The sequence below is a fragment of the Gymnoscopelus braueri genome, assembly GCF_963280865.1.
Source record: "Gymnoscopelus braueri genome assembly, chromosome: 11".
Taxonomy (NCBI): Eukaryota; Metazoa; Chordata; class Actinopteri; order Myctophiformes; family Myctophidae; genus Gymnoscopelus; species Gymnoscopelus braueri.
The window spans coordinates 8,664,188-8,684,164 of record NC_137613.1 but is presented as its reverse complement, the minus strand read 5'-3'; the positions used below and the strand labels follow the sequence as shown (position 1 = coordinate 8,684,164).

At 39.8% G+C, this 19,977-nt stretch overlaps 2 protein-coding genes across 3 annotated transcripts in view; one reads left to right on the top strand and one right to left on the bottom strand.

Annotated features, from left to right (window-relative positions):
• LOC308094707 (uncharacterized protein) overlaps positions 1 to 19,977 on the top strand; it is a 95,855-nt gene that overhangs the window by 25,155 nt on the left and 50,723 nt on the right. The window lies entirely within an intron of this gene.
• The window catches only part of LOC308094714 (lens fiber membrane intrinsic protein-like), a 24,012-nt gene extending 4,035 nt beyond the window's left edge, over positions 1 to 19,977 (bottom strand). The window contains exons 1-4 of one of the 2 annotated variants that reach the window (XM_080441528.1): positions 19,855 to 19,977; positions 16,947 to 17,155; positions 16,224 to 16,268; positions 1,062 to 1,104 (exon numbers count right to left, since the gene is read on the bottom strand). In XM_080441528.1, the coding sequence (XP_080297654.1) occupies positions 1,062 to 1,104; positions 16,224 to 16,268; positions 16,947 to 17,091 (233 nt within the window). In that variant the 5' untranslated portion in view covers positions 17,092 to 17,155; positions 19,855 to 19,977. Of the gene's footprint in view, positions 1 to 1,061; positions 1,105 to 1,370; positions 1,413 to 2,862; positions 3,146 to 6,853; positions 7,222 to 16,223; positions 16,269 to 16,946; positions 17,156 to 19,854 lie in introns of those variants that run through there. The other variant, XM_080441527.1, reaches the window with a different exon arrangement.

Genomic DNA, 19,977 nt, shown 5'->3' with positions numbered 1-19,977 from the left:
TCACATTGGCCTGTTATAGCACCACCAGGAGGTGGTGCAATGTTGGTAAAACACATTTTCTGATATGACTCCTACAGATTTTGTCCAAACCTCTTACAAATCAGTACACATATCTACGGTCATGTGATCAAGACGTATCTGTCAGATTGATTTAGATTGGCTGCCACTCACGTTTTGGCCTATAACCGTAGGTCATAAGTTCTTTGCATAATTATGTAACTCCCCAAATAGGCCACGGCCATTACCACCCTACAACATTGTTGCTTTTCTTTTCAAAACACGCTTTTTGCCAAAACTCCTACTCACAAAAACTGGTACACATTATCTCTGGGGTCATATGATCAAGATGTATGAGTTTGATTTATCATATCATAATGAGACAAAACGAAATATCAAGCTATTCAAATTTTTATCAGAAACGTAACCCAGTATGAACATTGTGCAGAAATATGTTCAGGTTAGACACATAAAGAGTCTGACTTCTGTAATCATTTTTTTTTACCTACATTTTTATCCCACGATGTTGTAACCCATTTTTGTCTGTAATCCTGGGCGCTACTCTCCCTCTTACAGCCTAGGGATAGCCCAGAACTGAGCTCATGCCTCCTTCAATGCATGAGGAGCTAGCAATTAAACCACTTCTTATCACCTGACAGGGGGGAGTTTCCCCGGTTAGACGTAGTGCGTGGAAGGAACACGTTATTCCAACCAGTTCCTTTCCCCTCCATCAGGCGCCCGGCTAACCAGGGGGAGGCAGTATAGAGACCAGGATTACTGCATGTTTTTTGTGAGGGTACTTAAACCTAGGGGACACAGGGAGAACATGCAAACTCCACACAGAAAGGCCCTTTCACCAACCCCACCTAGGGTATGGGCACTGATGACACGGAGGAGAGAACACACCCCCAGCGCTCACAGCGTCCCCGGCGGGAATCGAATCCAGGACCTTCTAGCTGTGAGGCGACAGCGCTACCGACTGCGCCACCATGCCCCCTGCTGTAATCCATCTAAGCTAATTTGATTACAACAGTACTGATCCAACATAGGAGTCTGGGTCTTACCTTGTTTCTTCTGGAAATGCACTCTCTTGATTGGGCCGCCATGCTGAGGTTCAAGGAAGAGAGGGGACAAGAGAGAAATAGATAGAGGGAGTGATGCTTTACAACTGAGAGAGAGAGAGAGTTACAGTACAGATAATTCCCTTGGGACTATTTAAAAAATATATGACCACATTGTCTAATTGAGTATCATTGAATGTCATGTGAATATGAATGTCTATCATATATTGAGGGGCCTTGATAGCGCACACTTCCAGAAGTGCTTTCACTTTGGCCATTAATGATAGAAGTGAAGTTGCCTTTGTAGTTTACCTGCTGCTATTCTCGGTGAAGTCTCTCCACCATCACTGGTAACTGAGAGAGAGAGAGAGAGAGAGAGAGAGAGAGAGAGAGAGAGAGAGAGAGAGAGAGAGACTATTATACTGTCTGCTTGTCTGTCTGCCTGCCCGTCCCTCACTCTCTGCTTCTTTCTTTCTTTCTTTGAGTCCCTATTTAAGAAGGCCAAATCAAGTCACAAGTCAAAACAATTTGGGTGAACTACGTAAGTCTCAAAGGTACAGTAGCATGTTGGAACAAAGATCGTGTGGAAAACAGAAGTATCCCTCTGCCACCACAATGTAAGATCCACATAAGGCAAGTATCACCAGGTTGTCCTTTAGCTTTAACAAATTATTCCCATATCAGCAAAGAATAGAAATACGGGCTACAACAGCGTGCAACACATTTAGAAACTATGATCTTCCTCACACATCACTGCCTGAATTTGATGTGATTTAATTTATTTGAAACAAGCAGAAACTTGAATGCCAAAACTATACAATTGAATGAACAATGTTGAATAGGCCTAATGATCGTGGGCAGCAGACGGTAATTGTAGTTCTGCGTGCATATCAGTGATGGCACAGCACAGCATGCTACACCAGGCTACAACAACATACAATACATTTTGATCTATGGCAGAGGTCTTCAACAGGGGGTCCGCGACCCCTTGGGGGTCCGCGGAGGTACTGCAAGGGGTCCACGAAATTGTTTGATTTTTAAAAAAAAAGTCTTTAACAACACATTCACCGCCAAAGTTTATTCATAATAAAATCACCCACTGCCAGGGTTTTTAATCATTTTTGTATAGAAACAATGTGAATTATTTGTCCGTTTATTTTTTAACATTGAAGTGAATGGATTCTTTTTAATTTATTTTTTTATATCTCCTAATTCGTTAGGGTTGGGGTTATAAATTTATACAAAAAAATTAGAGAAACATTTTAGGAATTCAAAAACAGAATAAAAAATAATAATTAAAAGGGGAGAATTCTCCCCTTTGGCGGTAAACACCATTGACTGAAAAGGGGAGAATTCTCCCCTTTGGCGGTGAGTGTGACATAACATGATATATTTGAATAGCTTAGTATTGAATGCACAATAACATGGTATGTTTATACATATTTTGTAGAGAAAGAAAAGGTATTTTGCACACCTACTGGGACAACCTGTGGGTAGGAGCAGGCTCCAGGCAACCATTTGTTCATGTTTATACATATAAAACACAATTTTATACATAAATATACGATATATGTGGTCACCCCATCAGTTTGGGGGTCCCTGGTCTGAAAAGGTTGAAGACCCCTGATCTATGGGGTAATACATTGTAGCCATCTGGATCAGCAGCATATACTCTAATATTAATAGTTCATTAAAGCATCCCAAAAGAGGTTGCAGTGATCCTTGTGTTTTGCTATACAGTAGGCCTATATGGATTTTACATAATGTACAGACATGTACCCATGTTTAACTTCTTTTGATCTACCTTCTCTTGTCTGTGGTGGTGACACAGTGTTTGAGAACCGGGACACAGTATCATTCATGTTCATCTCCCTCAGAAGGTCCATTGTGAACATCAGGCCTCTCTCAGCACCATAGATCTTCTTTATCTTAATGCTGGTGTCCACCCTGTCACTGTTCTCCAGCTGGAAATAGGGGATGTGTTTATACTCAGAAAGATGCCACTTGAACTGTTTGAAGTCATCGTCTCCCAACTCCTGCAGAATAGTGATGATGGTGGCTGTTCGTAAGGTTGCCATGGTTCGTCCCTGGTACAAACAGGAAGAATGCATATTCCATGAGAATAAGGAGGAAACACTGACTTATCACCATCATTCTATTTGGATGTGAAAAGAAACAAATTGCTAGACTTAAAAGTACTGGACTTAAATTGTGTCCCTTGTACAGTAACAAGTTCCCTTTCCTCTCTTTTGTATAGTATAAGTAATTCTATGAAAATAAACTTGGCACCAAGTCATTTCTGTGCTTAAAGTTCCTTGGCCAGCAACACCATTCTTTTGACATTTTGAGGTTAAGGCCTCGGTTATGTAAGCACTTCAGGTAGATAGCTCTGGTTCTCACCAAACAGGTATTGTGCCGAGTACAGAAATCGGCATGCACAACATGCAAATCTGCAATCTCACATACAAGTCACACAATTGTTATGTAAGCACATAAAAATAGTTTTGGTTGTCACCAAACAGGAAGACTTGTCACATGAATCAGTTGTGTAGCCCATTGTCACGCCATTTTACCACATGAAATAGAAGACACCAGCAGCGTGTCCACAGTGAATACATTAACTACCTAAGGGAGGTTGACTCTGAGGTGCAGGCTCTATTAGAAGGTGAGTGCAGGCAGGCGTTTGAGTCTCAAACAGCTGGAAGGGAAGTTGAGGAAACAAGGGAGGCAAGAGATTCTGCAAGGGATGCTGCAAAAGTGTGGTTCAATAGGGTCTGTGCATAAGTCTGTTTCCTTTTCAAATCTGCTGCCGAGCCGATCAACATAGATAAGGGAAACTGAAATGGCACAGGTAAACAGGTATGCCACCTTCTGGAAACCATGGAACTACAGTTACATGTATTGCATGCACAGAGCCTATAATAACTTTATACAGTAGCTGTGTTTGGCCAGTTAGGGACTATGCAGAACGGGGGGATCATCAAACATTTTTTTGAGCACTGGGAGGGGCATGTTTCTTTTTATTTTGGCTTTAGGGCGGGGTCATCCACCTTTAATTTGTTGAATTTTGTATTTTAAAAAATGTTTTATTTTTATTTTTATAAACGTGTTTTACTCCCCTATCTATATCAAGTTTACCCTGTATGGTGACTCGATTTGGTATCTCCCACTTCTGTTTACTTCCCACACATCGTATTTCTCAAGCCGTCAGATTATCACCCCAAGTGGAAAACTGCGTCAACTCATGCACCACAGTCGGAGACATCCACTTCTGCCGGTATTTGAGCGACAAAGGCAATTAAAATGTATTAAAGTATTATATCTGAAGTCTGAAGTAGCCCCACCCGTTAACTGTAGTGAAAAGAAGTTATGTGTGTGTGTGTGTGTGTGTGTGTGTGTGTGTGTGTGTGTGTGTGTGTGTGACACTGCGCATTTACACTTGTGTCATTCCATTGATCACAGTGATATCCTCAGACGTCGCAGACAGGAGGAGATCATAAGAGATCTTAAGATGAACTAATGTTTGATGTTCTAAATCCAAAATGTTTAGCTGCCGGGTGTACACTGAAATGTTCTCTGTCCGGTCAAGTTCATAATGTTTGTCTTTATTAACTTAATTCGACCGATGTCTTGTCTAACTATTTAGGGACCAACTCCTCCGTCTGTCTGTCCATTGTTTTGATTTATGACTTTGGATGCGTGCGTGTGCAAAAAGAACAGATCTACAAGCAGAGAGAGAGAGAGAGAGAGAGAGAGAGAGAGAGAGAGAGAGAGAGAGAGAGAGAGAGAGAGAGAGAGACTCACGCCCGACTCTGTGTTTTTGACAGCTTGGTTGTAAAACGATTATTAGATTTAGTTAATATGAAAAATAGAACATGGTTGCTCAATCTTTCTTTTGTTTCTTTCGAGCTGAGCCCGATTGGCAGAGCTGTTGTGATCAGGTCTTTTCCAGGGCACTATCTAGTATCTATCCCCTTGGTTTTCGGAGCGCGTCCTCGCGCTTCACACTTCACGAGGTGCACGACAATCCACTTGGGATTCACGCTGTTTGTTTCAGGTTGTACTATTTGTATTTGTATAATTATATACATTTTAACTTTTGAATTTTACTTTCTCAGTTGATACCCTGTTTAATCTGTTAACCTTTTTGAACTACTGTATATAATTGTATAAGCATATTTTGTAATTACTACACATTTAACATTATGGATTACTAACTACTTTCAAAGTAGTACTTGTGTTATATATTTCTTTAAGTTAAAACTATTTGAAAATACAAATTTGAAAATATATTTCTTTATTACGGGCATTTGCTCTACTAATTTGTGATAATTAGTGTATAGCGAAATGTGTGAAATTGTTCAATACCCTTGCTCATGTACAGACATCCAATGTCTATTGTCTGCTTCTCATTTCGTTATATCAAACATAAGGAACAGATGTGCAGGTGAAGGCTATTTGCCATAAAAAAGAAGAGAAACACATTGGGCCTCATTGATCAAACTTGCATGTGATAAATGAGGGCTATTGAGTGAGCATCAGCAGTTTCATAGACTACTATACTGTACACTGAAAGAATTCCAAGTGCACTTTGGGATTTCCCAACACGGAACAAGGAAGCAAGAAAGCAAGACATTTAAGTTCATACAATTCTAGTGCCCTTCTGGATACCCCCCTATACCTATACCTATACCTATACCTATACCTATACCTATACATATACATAGTCAATAGCAAGTAATTTTTAAGGAATATAACTTACCCATAATATATTTTGGGTATAACTTACCCAAATATATATTTTTATATTAATTGCAATGCAAAATGAACATGAATAAATTCATGATTTATGAACAGGACCCCAAAAGACACCCTACAGTGATATTGGCCCACATATCTTAACTTGAAAATGTCAGATTTGATCCTAACACAGTAGTGTTAAAGATGTTAAATATCAAAATCTTAAAGGCTCAAACATTGGGGTTTTACTGCAAGAGATTATGCAAGGGTTGCTGCAAAAGTGTGGTTCAATAGGGTCTGTGCATAAGTCTGTTTCCTTTTCAAATCTGCTGCTGAGCCGATCAAACAAAGATGAGGGAAACTGAAAAGGCACATAAATAACATGATAAATGAGGGCTATTGAGTGAGCGTCAGCTGTTTCATGGACTACTCTATACTGTATACTTAATCTCACAGTATGAAAGTGCACTTTGGGATTTCCCAACACGGAACAAGGAAGCAAGAAAGCAAGACATTCCAACCACAGTTCAGTTACCATACAATTATACAGTAGTGCACTTCTGGATCCCCTCCCCCCCCCCCACACACACGCATACACACACACACACACACACACACACACACACATAGACGCACACACGTGCACACCACACACCACACCACCCCACACACACACACACACACACACACACACACACACACACACACACACACACACACACACACACACACACACACACACACACACACACACACACACACACACACATATAAGAAATGAATGATTCATGAACAGGACCCCAAAAGACACCCTACAGTGATATTGACCCACATATCTTAACTTGAATGTCAGACTTGAATGTCCTAACACAGTGTGTTAAAGATGTTAAATGTTAAAATCTTAAAGGCTCACAGTGTTTTACTGTAAAAGAGGTGTGTAGAAGCAGTTGTAGCTGTAGTAGCAGGAGTACTAGTACATATAGTGTTAGCACTAATCAATCAATCAATCAATCACTCAATTTATATTAGTCATAGCAGTACTGTCCTGTACTTACCTCAGTGAAGTTGTAGGTTGTAGAGTGAGATGATCAATACAGCAGTTCAACAGACCTGTCTCTCTTATTATGTTTTGGGTAGATTAAGGTTTATTCTACTATTCATCTACTGTTTCTTTCTTTCTGTCTCTCTGTCTTTTTCTGTAGAAGTCTCTCTCTGGTTAACAAATCAGAGAGGCAGAAATAGTAATATAATGTTCCTTTAATACAACATCGGTACAGCCTGTGGACTGCCTCAACCAATCACAACATAATTGGTTGAGGAACCAGTATTTAAATTTGTTGTGCTATTTTTCCATTGGCTAAACACAATGACACACAGTCTCTCTACCGGCTGAAAAACGATCACACACATCTCTTGGATTTTGAGCAGAAAAAAATGCTTAGGCTACGCTATTCTTGTCAGTACTGCAAACTCAGACCCAATTTTCTACCGTAAACTGAAAACTCACCTCAGACTCCGTCTTAGCCCGTAGCGCTTTACCTAGATATGACGACCATGCAGACTTGGTTTACCTGTGACCCTAGTTTACTACACTGTCTCTCTGCATTTGATGTATGTGTTTACCTTGCTTATTGTAAGTCACTCTGGATAAGAGCATCTGCAAAATGCCTACATTGTAAATTGTAGTACAATGCATAGATTCCTGCTTGAAGTCTCACCTCTGGTGTGCTAAGGCCACGCCACTTGAACTTTTAATTTTCACTTCTGTCGGTGCGCCTATACAGTATCTTGGAACATGATTGGATGGCTCTGAACTAGGGATGTCCGATATTATCGGCCTCCCGATATTATCGGCCGATATTCGCATAAAAATATCGGAAAATATATTTTTTGGAGAAAAAAACAACCGACAACAATAAGTTACAGGAGTTCTTACTGTATGGTGTGTGATATGAGATGTGAGCTTACCATAGTAACACAGTAATTACCACAGTAATCCTTAATAATATTCCATCATATTCAAGGGCTTTTGGAGAGAAATGAGACTTTCAAATTAGAGCACACTCCAGAGGGCAGGTGTGTGTGTCTCTGTCCAGCTGACGCTCCTTGACGCTCATTAATGTTATAGGCATCAAGGCAATTATGCATCTGCACTGTCAAATAGGCCAACATCTAGTGGGACTCATTCAAATTACCACCAGTGAGTCCCGGGACTCACTTCATTGAAAACCTAACAACATCAAGATGTATTATATATTAAGATATTAAGATATAAGACATTATATTATAGCTATTTTATTTTATTAGATATGTGATGTTGTTACCTGACTATTAGTTGACTTTTGGTGAAAAAGCCAGCATATATCGGTATCGGAAATTAGGAGTTGGACAAGATCGGAACATCCCTACTCTGAACATTAGCACATAAACTCAATAATATTCTTCCTCTGCCCTCCCAGGGGGAAAGAATGAACTCCATAGTGAAATAAAATAAAGTTTTACATGTTGCTCTCGTTGGCTATTTTTGCCCTGTGAAGTTACCATTGTACACACCCCTTCATTCCACGTGACAGGGAGGCGAGAGCCATGAGATATGAGTCTCCAGCATTACAGTTTCGGTAGACAGGGATATTGTATTACATTGTGGTACTTTCTGGCTTTTAATTTTCAGTTTAATTTTAATAAATTTTTATTTGCTTTTTAAGTGGGTTGGCTAATAGTTTAGTTTTCTATTAGTGGAAAAAGGGCTTAGTTTTAGGGCATTTTTTAATACAGGGTATTTGTCAGGGGCGAGAAGCCCAGAACAAGTATTATGTAATTAAAAAAGAAAGCTTGGAAGATACAAGCAAAATACTAGGCTTATCAATGAATGACTTTTAGTTAGTTTTGTAAAGACAAAATATATATATATATATATATATTTTTTTTAAAGCCTTGAATTTATTTTTCTTTCAGTCAGCATTTTTTTCAAAAAAAATCTAGCTTTGGTTATTTTGTTGGTTTTAGTTAACAATAACAACCTTGCTTCAGACCAAGCTGTTGCTTTCTGTGTCTGTGCACGCACGCACGCACGCACGCACGCACGCACGCACGCACGCACGCACGCACGCACGCACGCACGCACGCACGCACGCACGCACGCACGCAAGTCTAGTTGCCCACACGATATATCTAAAAGCTCACCCAAACATAGACTTCAATTGGGCATGCTCTCTGTTTATCAAGTTAATCTCAGTGTTGTAACATGTGACTGAAAGAGGAAATCAATGTTGTTTTTTGTCTCCTGATTTGGTTAAGCTGCCTGCGGGCCATTGTGCTTTCTTGCCACACCTGAGACTGTGGGAGAAGGAACAACAATTTAGTCGTGACAAGTCAGCAACTTGTCGCATCGATGCCAAGTTTACTGGAACCATTCTGCAGATGGCATTCTGGGGCTTGTTTTGTCGTGTTATTAGAAAGCACAAAATTATTGATTTTTTAAAAACCGATGATATGAAATTGTATCTTTGAACACTAGTGATTTTAGTAGACTGTCATGTCAATGTCATTTGCTATAATTTTAAGTTATTGTTGTGGTTGATGGTTATTTTATATTTAGAATTTTCAACCCAATCACCAGAGGAAACGTTGTCACTGTACATTTCAGCAGAAACGTTTAAAGGGATATTTCACTTTCAAAAATACTTTTGGTTATTTTATCATCTACTCAGGCCTTTGTGAGCCCCCCAGACCGTTTTTAAGTTGCTCGATTCAGTATTTATATATTTGATATTCATTTTATCAGACACGCCCCCTTCCTATACACAAACCCATTGTAACTTCAAACTCCATTTTAACCATGTTAGATTCATCAAAAACACCCGTCCTTGGTTCTGGTGACTCACCCTGCCCCCCTAATACGCGAGGGGGCCGTGTTATTTCAATTACTTTTTTCATTTATTTTAAATATATTTTTTGGAAAATTAAAAAAATAAAATACAATAAAAAAATAAAATAAAATAAATAAAAAAATAATCGGAAAAACACGGCCCTCTCACGTATTAGGAGGGCAGGGTGAGTCACCAGAACCAAGGACGGGTGTTTTCGACGAATCTTCTTGGGTTCTGAACGTTTAAAAAAGTTTTAGACGTCCATGGCGCTCTGGGCTTATGATAATTTGGACGTCTTTGACATCAATGGCACTGAATGAGTTAAGAGATACAAATTACAATGGTTTCAGAAACTTTCCGGTAAATTTAAGTTAAGCTCAGTAATTTTGGAAACTGTGCCCTTCAAAAATGTTATAATTATCTTAAAGGGATAGTTCACCCCAAAATGACATTTTTTCCTGTTGATTAGTCACCCCATGGCAGAAGGAGCGAGTGCATTTTCCGGCAGCGGCTGCTGCCGCGGAACTGCCGGTGGAGGAGCGGCAGCAGCCGGCAGTGACTGCCGGCGGTGGAGCGGCAGCTGCCGGCGGAGCAGCGGAACTGCCGCGGAGACTGCCGGTGGAGGAGCGGCAGCAGCGGAACTGCCGCGGAACTGCCGGTGGAGGAGCGGCAGTCAACTTCTTTTTTCCGCCGATAAAGTATAGTTTTGGACCATGACGGAGGCGCGCCGACTCAGCAGACCTTGAGGCCAAGGAGTCGCGCCCGAGCGCCTCCAGGCGCGAGTGCCCGCGACGACCGGCCGATGGTCTGATAGTCGACTAAGCGCCGTCCGAGTTATGTACCGATAGGCACAGAATCGTAAATAATATTGGTGGGGACTGCGTTACACAAACGCAGCACACTCCCAAAGCTGGCGCCGCCGGCAGCTCCGCGGCAGCTCCGCGGCAGCTGCCGCGGAGCTGAAAGCACCACAGTCCGTTGACACTTTTAAAAAGGGGACTAAAAACCTTTATTTTTAACAAGGCATTTGCCTAGATGGACTCAGTGATGCCCTCTGTGTTTTGTTTAACTTTTTCTCAGCTGTGAATTATAGCTGACCTTTGATCTGAATTTTATTGATTTCACTGTTTTATTGTTATTTTTGTTTTAATATGTAGCAATTTGAGATTTGGTTCAAATATGAAGTGTGTTACAAATAATGGCTGGGGTCACTCATTGTAGAACCCCATCAGCCCAGACAGACAGACAGACAGACAGACGGAAAATGCCTACATAGACAGAGGTGTTGCCACCAGTCACAGCCAGAAACAGTCACTGAATATTTGCCATTGCAACCCAGGGTTCCAAATTACACTGACCCTGAGTGTACAAATGGAACTTTACGGGTCCAGTTGGTTTCATTTGTACACTCTCAGAGTTATGGGGTTCAAAGGTTTGAGAACCACTGTGCTACACTAAATGGAAAATTTGTATAACTGGTAGGACCTGTGAAGGAAGTAAGGAAAAGGCCCAATTTCTTTCCAATATGGCTGCTGTGCATAGAGCCTATTGCATTGAGAAGATTAATGTCTTCAGACCAAGCACTGAGGTATAATGTTTGAGGTATATGAGGTATGGTCAGGACAAGAAGCCTTTATAGGAGGAACATTTTCTGTGTGGGTTTATTCATTTCTATTCCCCACCATATATACACAGAATATACCAAACCTCTCCCCAAGGACTCTCTTTAGATTATCAGTGAAACTGTGGCTGCCCTGCTGTAGACAATGTAAGCATTATTCAGTGTGTAGGTTTATGGAAGGATGGGATATTTCACTTATCTTCAACTATTATGCATTCATTCCTGACTGAGTATTCATATTAGCTCAGGTAACAGTAACAGTTGGTTTAGTGCTGACCTCTACTGGTGTTATGGGGGACTAAATTAATGACCAATAACATAGACTATTTGAAGAGGAACTTTATTGAAAACTGTGTCATATTAACATGTTTCAGATTAGGGATGTACCATACACCGCACTGCCAACGCCAATGGTTTATTTGTTACGTTTTTGGTAACAATTAAGACCTTCTTCAGAACATGAAAAGTGTGTAGTGAGTGACACTAAATATATTCCAGAGTGCAGGAGAGAGTGAATCAGGCATCAATCAGGCATCATTAATAAAGAATCATGAAGATTAACCAATAGCAAGGCCTCAAGCAGTCCCAACCACATTATCGTCAATGGAAACAGTATTAAGGTAGTATCTGAATTTAAATATCTTGGAATCACACTAGACTCAAACTTGACATTTAAAAAACATATTAAAAATGTAGCCAATACAATCAAATTCAATCTGTCTAATTTCAGGCACATAAGACCATATCTAACAACAGACGCAGCCAAACTGTTCATGCATGCTATGATTTTCTCACACATCACATACTGCTTCACAACCTGGTCACAGACAAATCTAACCACTCTCAAACCCATAGAATCACTCTACAAACAGACATTAAAATCACTGGATCAAAAACCCAACCGTTACCACCATTGCCTTCAAAAGTATAATTTATTTAATTTTGATAGCTTTAAACATTTTGCAGATGCTTGTCTCATTTTTAAGGTTTTAAATGGGCTTGCACCTCCACCATTAAAACAGTTCATAGAGCGAAGGGAAAGTGGTGACAGAACAACAAGGGCAACTACCAGAGGGGACTGTGAGGTACCATTCAGACAGAGTGTGTTTGGTAAAACAGTCTTCTCTGTTAGAGCCTCATCCCATCACTGGAATAGTCTCCCTACTGAAGTAAGAGAGACCACCAACTATCTCACCTTCAAATACAACCTTAAGAGATGGCTTAAAGCTAACCAAATTTGTAATCATGGGTAATTATCATCTCAACTAATCACTGGTGCCTCATATTTTACTGTATTGTTTTGTCTTTTGTACTATGTCTTGTATTGTTGATGATGATGTCTGTTTTTGTATGGATAGCTATATCACCATTTTTTAACAGCCTGCTCAGGGACTACAGATGAAAATTAGCCAACTCTGGCTAACTCTGGCTCATTTACGTGGATGTGATAAACTGACATGTTGATTAATGTGCACTGTCCCTGGTAAATAAATAAATAAATAAATAAATAAATAAATAAATAAATAAATAAATAAATAAATAAATAAATAAATAAATAAATAAATAAATAAATAGACATTAAAAAGGAATACAGTTGCCTTCATACAGTATATAAACAAGTCAATCAAACATCGTCACTCAGAGTCATAAAGATTGACCATTATTAGTACAGATATATCAAAACACAGCTTGCTCGCTCGCGTAACATTCATCCTTAGCGATCCCACACTGTTTCTTCAGGAACAGTACTTTCTAGTTTAACTCTGAGATTGCGGGACTCTTAAGTCAGAGAATCCAATGATCCCTTTTTTGACCATCTATGGTCAATTTGTACAGTCAGAGTAAAATTTACACTGAGGAATGTAATGTGTATATGTGTGTGCGAAGACTTACTGGAAAAAAAGAATAGCGATGCTGCAGCCAACGAGCGGTTATACCTCCTGAAGGGTGAGACGGGGGCAAAGGACTTGATGCCAACGATGATTCCAACGAAGCACGATATGCAAGACAGGATCATGAATGCACCGGTGGCTTGGAGTGGTGATGCTTATGGTGGAGATAGACAGAAGGAGAGACATGGAACAAGTGGAAAATAATCTCCATATTTCTTTTTATTTATTAAAGTAATGCCCTACTTCATCATGTGTCACACAAAGTAGCAAAATAGCTGATCTACACTTGTAGTCTGTCTTTGGGTTTTATAAATGTTGAACCAATGAAAAGTATTAAAGATCTTGTGACTAAAATCATCAGTCATCATCATCAGTGGACTGAGACATTTCTGCCATCTTTGGTTAAATACAGTAAATTCCTCTGTGTTATTTAACTCTGAAAGTGTGCAAGAGTACAAGTGTACCTTTGTGCCCTCTTTACAAGAGTGTCAGAAATTATCATTCAATGCAATTACAAAAAAGTTGAAACAGAATATGCTGGACAAATACCGAATTGAGTTATTGATGGATTTATTTCCAAAACTAGTTAATTGATGGAATGTTGGATTGTCATATTAGGGTTCTACTTATGTACCATAAACAATGCTTTTGTTTGTTTGGGTTGTTTGTTTATGTTCTTCACAATTCTAATTTTCTTTAAATAAAAAAATGTAAAAAGGACTTTTCGGTAATGTGTTATTGTCTATTGTTCAAAGAGGATTAAACTAAACTAAACTTAATATATATGCTATATATATATATATGATAACCATGAGGTCATCAGTATACTGTATATAGACACATATATACATACACATGAGTATATATATAAAACATTAGGGGTCCGGGTGGTGCAGAGGTAAAGTTCCTGCCCACCACTGCAGGGACTAGGAATATGATTCCTACACAGTGCCTCTGGCTTTGCCGGGCACTCCAACAAACGCTATTAACTGTGTTCCCGGTGGGAAGCCGGATGTCTATAAGAATTTACAGATAGATAGAAGAAAGATAGATGGTGGGTCTTACCAACGTGTGGAGAGTAAGGAAATATACTGTAACACTTGTCGTCTTTGCAGGCCTTCCACAGGCCCTCGTTGTCAAACAGACTCTTAGACCAATCGGACTCCAACCAGTTGTCTGTCACTGTGGAGACCACCAGCAGGATGTTCCCCATGATGGCACAGAGTAGACCCCCTCCCATCAAGCTGTGCTTCTTGAGTTGAGAGGCCCTGTCAATGTAAAGCAAGTCAGTGTACACCCCAACAGCAAGAGATACAGGAGATAGGAGGATGCATGAGGCACACTCACTGGTTTTGAACACATTAAGTCATTCTGATCTATCATTACTTACATAACAAGACAATCATATTAGAAAATGCTATACGAAGATCTCATCATCGGTTCTGCACGACTTCTGTATGTGCAGTCAATGTCATACACTAGTAAATACAAAATCACCACAACTGTGTAGTATACAGTAGTATACTTTTTGTCTCCGCCAGGGGCGGACTTAAGGATCTGGAGGCCCCCGGCGAACGGTAGTATGAGGCCCCTGGCTGCGGCTCAGTGTCACTGCCCCCCTCCACAGATTTTTTTAACAGAATAGATGTACTTTCCAGTATTCTGGTGCATTTTGTGAGTTTGATACTTCTATCAGGCTTTACTAACATGGGATCCATTAAAAAGCTAAAAGTAGGCCTACAGAAATGTATTTGATGACTGAAGAAATTAAAGAGCCATGTTTAATAGTAACCAATACTTGATTGCATTCAATTACAATTTATCATTTATACATGGAATGTATGTGTACACTGTTATCTGGGACTGGAGTTTATCCACACATAATATACATAAAGCAGGGCTTGACATTAACTTTTTGAGGCACTTGTTTTTGTTTTTGTTGCATTTTTAAGTCAATAATTTGATGACCGGCGGAAAGAAGCTAATGTATCCGGTAGGAGACTCAAAGGAGACTCAAAGAGTCTCCTTTGAGTCTCCTACCTGAGAGACTGGCGGACATCAAATTATTGACTTAGGAATGCGACAAAAACAAAAAAATCTCCGTGAATTCAATGCTTCATGGGGTGTGTAATTGATAGAAAATGTAATTTTTTGGATGAACTACTCCTTCAAATTAATTGAGAACAAAAAATTTAACCAAATGTTCATGGTTAACCATTTAACCGGTAACTGTTAAGAATTTTTTATCCAGTTAATACCAACGGTTAAATGGTTAATATTTAACCATTTAACCGTTGGTCTAACTCCCCCTAACTCTAACTCTCTACAGTTAAGTCTGCCATTGGTCTCCGCCAGGCTGGTGGCCACAAAGGCCGTGGCGGGAGACATGTTTTCTCCTACAGATTTTGTCCAGTCGTGTGATCAAGACGTATCTGTCAGTCACTAAGATCGGCTTCCAAAGTCTGCAGGAGTGGGCCATTTTGAGGGGGGGGGGGGGGGGGCTGTTCCACAGCCTGTGAATGATCCCATGGATCAAAGAAGAAGGGTACACCCAGAAATCACGTGATCACAACGAGATCTACCATACATGGACGGCATGCTGTTATTACATCCCACAAAACAAAGTATCAAGCTATTACAATTTGTATCAGAAACGTAACTCAGTATGAACATTGTGCAGACATATGTTCAGTTTAGACACATAGAGAGGCTGACTGCTGTAATCCACCTAAGCTAATTTGATTACAACAGTACTGATCCAACATAGGAGTCTGGGCCTTACCTTGCTTCTTCTGGAAATGCCCCCTCTTGACTGGGCCGACATTCTGAGGTTGAAGGAAGAGAGGGATGTAATGGAAAAGAGAGGGAACAAGAGAGAGATAGATAGAGGGAGTGATACTTTACAACTGAGGGAGAGAGAGTTAAAGAGAATTCCTTTGGGACTATTTTAGGAAGTATTAACACATTGTCTAATTGACCTCAAATGTCTATCATATATTGAGGGGCCCATAATGATAGAAGTGAAGTTGCCATTGTAGTTTACCTGTTGCTATTCTCCCTGCAGTCTCTCCACCATCACTGGTAGCTGCTAGGAAAAGGAGAGAGAGAGAGAGAGAGAGAGAGAGAGAGAGAGAGAGAGAGAGAGAGAGAGAGAGAGAGAGATAGAGAGAGAGAGATAGAGAGAGAGAGAGAGAGAGAGAGAAGCCCAAGACACATCCACTCTTAACAAGGATTTTATGACATCGCCTCTAGTGGCTACAACACATCCTATAGAAAGGGACATTATACCATTCCCAACTCATTATTATACAAGTTAGGTTACTCTCAAGTATTAACCCTTTAGTATTAACATGAATTTCCACCTCAGGGATAAATAGAGGTCTGTCTGTCTGTCTGTGTGCCCGTCCCTCACTCTCTGCTTCTTTCTTTCTTTCTTTCTTTCTTTAACTCCCTATTGAAGAAGGCCAAATCAAGTCGCAAATCGTGTGTGTGTGGGTCTGGGTGTGTGCGTGCATGGCAGTGATAGCACAGCACGCTACTACAGGCTGCAACAACATAGAATACATTTTGATCTATACGTTCAAAACATGTTGCATGTTGTAGCCATCTGGATGCTGTACAGCATATACTCTTAATACTAATAGTTCAGTAAAGCATCCCAAAAGAGAGCGTAGTGATCCTTGTGTTTTGCTATACAGTTAGTAGGCCTATATGGATTTTACATAATGTACAGACATGTACCCATGTTTAACTTCTTTTGATCTACCTTCTCTTGTCTGTGGTGACACAGTGTTTGAGAACCGGGAAACTACATCATTCATGTTCATCTCCTTCAGAAGGTCCATTGTGAACATCAGGCCTCTCTCAGCACCATAGGTCTTCTTGGTGCCACTTGAACTGTTTGAAGTCATCGTCTCCCAACTCCTGCAGAATAGTGATGATGGTGGCTGTTCGTAAGGTTGCCATGGTTCGTCCCTGGTACAAACAGGAAGAATGCATATTCCATGAGAATAAGGAGGAAACACTGACTTATCTCCATCATTCTATTTAGATGTGAAAAGTAGTAAGGAAGAGGAGGTGCAGATCAAACTTGAGTTTGAGTTAATACTAGTTATTATTTTAACAATTGTAAAAGGTATTTGTAAAGAATAACTATCTTAATTAAAAACATTTATTGTACGTTTGATGGAAGTAAAAAATAATGTAATAGATGCTTGACGTCTAGAGGGCTTTAAACCGACAACGTAACATAGGCTGTGTCAAATTGCTAGACTTAAAAGTACTGGACTTTAACTTGTGTCCCTTGTAACAAGTTCCCTTTCCTCTTTTGTTAGAGAACATGAACAAATATAATGTATAGTATAATTCTATGTAAATAAACTTGGCACCAAGTCATTTCTGTGCTCAAAGTTCCTTGTCCAACAACACCATTCTTTTGACATTTTGAGGTTAAGGCCTCGGTTATGTAATCACATCAGGTAAATAGCTTTGGTTCTCACCAAACAGGTATTGTGCCGAGTACAGATATTGGCATGAACAAAATGCTAATCTGCAGCTATTAATGAAAGTGGTGTCACATACAAGTCACACAATTGTTACAGTATGTAAGCACATAAAAGTTAGTTTTGGTTGTCACCAAACAGGAAGACAGGCAAGTTTTTTTTTATTTTGCCTTTAGCGGGGGTCATACAACTTTAATTTGTTGAATTTTGTATTTTAAAAATGTTATTTTTATTTTATTTTCATACGTGTTTTACTCCCCTATCTATATCAAGTTTACCCTGTATGGTGACTCGATTTGGTATCTCCCACTTCTGTTTACGTCCCACACATTTCTCACGCCGTCAGATTATCACCCCGAATGGAAAACTGCATCAACTCATGCACCATGGTCGGAGAAATCCACTTCTGCCGGTATTTGAGCGACAAATAAAATGTATTAAGTTATTATATCTGAAGTAGCCCCACCCGTTAACTGTAGTGAAAAGCAGTTGATAGGTGCGTGTGTGTGTGTGTGTGTACGTCTCTGGTGTGCGGGACGCTGCGCACTTACGCTCGTGTCATTCCATTGATCACAGTCATATCCCCACACATCGCAGATAGGAGGAGATCATAAGCGATCTTAAGATGAACTAATGTTCTATGTTCAACATCCAATATGTTAGCTGCCGGGTGTACACTGAAATGTTCTCTTTCCGGTCAAGTTTATAACGTTAGTTTTTATTAACTTTATTCGATCGATGTCTTGTCTAACTATTTAGGGACCAACTCCTCCGTCTCTCTGTCCATTGATTTGATTTACGACTTTTGATGCGTGTGTGTGCAAAAAGAACAGATCTGAGAGAGAGAGAGAGAGAGAGGGAGAGAGGGAGAGAGAGAGAGAGAGAGAGAGAGAGAGAGAATCACACCCGACTCTGTGTTTTTGACAGCTTGGTTGTAAAAAGATTATTAGATTTAGTTAATATGAAAAATAGAACATAGTTGCTTAATCATTCTTTCGTTTGGGATGTTTTATGTTTTTGAAACCCCAAGAAAGAGGGCACACTGGAACCAAATGAACCCCCGACAGGTGCTAATTGTCCTATTATAAACGATCAGCATTCGTTTTATTTTCTCCTACCTACTGTTGGTGTGAATATAAAACATATGGTTTATGGTGGTTGGGGGGGGGGGGGTGCATGAATCTTCCTGCAGTCACTCAGGGGGGTCACGGAAAAATATTTGGAGGTCGAAATCACATCAGCACTAGCCCCCCTAGTAATTAATGTGTGATAATTAGTGTATAGTGAAATGTGTGAAATTGTTCAATGCCCTTGCTCATATACAGACATCCAATGTCTAGATGCTGCTTCTCATTTAGTTATATAAAAAATAAGGAACAGATGTGTAGGCGAAGGCTATTTGGCATAAAAAGAGAAGAGAAACATTGGGCCTCATTAATCAAACTTGCATGTTGTGATAAATGATGAGGGCTATTGAGTGAACATCAGCAGTTTCAAAGATTACACTATACTGTATACTTGAGAGAGAGAGATGAGATCTACTTTATTAATCCCCGAAGGGAAATTGTGGCGCCACAGCAGCACAGTGTAACAAATAAATAAATAATCTACTTAATGTCACAGTATGAAATGAAATAATTCCAAGAGGACTTTGGGATTTCCCAACACGGAACAAGGAAGCAAGAAAGCAATACAACAGTTCATTTCTTACAATTATAGTGCACTTCTGGACCCCCCCCCCCCCCCCCCCCCCACACACACACACACACACACACACACACACACACACACACACACACACACACACACACACACACACACACACACACACACACACATAGCAAGTCATGTTTAAGGAATATGAAAACGTACCCGAATGCAATATATATTTTAATAATTATAATGCAAATTGAACATGAAGACACCCTACAATGATATTGACCCACATATCTTAACCTCAAAATGTCAGATTTGACCCTAAGCAGAAGTGTTAAAGGTCTTAAATGTTAAAATCTTAAAAGCTCACACATTGGTGTTTTACTGTAAAACAGGGAATATTGTGTAGAAGCAGTTGTACTAGTACTGTTAGTACTAATAGTAGTACTACTATCAGTCAGTCAATCAGTCAATCAATCAGTTTATATTACGTAGTCATAGTAGTCCTGCACTTACCTCAGTGAAGTTGTAGGTTGTCGAGTGAAATAATCAATACAGCAGTTCAACAGACCTGTCTCTCTTATTATGTTTTGGGCGGGTTAGGGTTTATTCTACTATTTATCTGTCTACTGTTTTTTT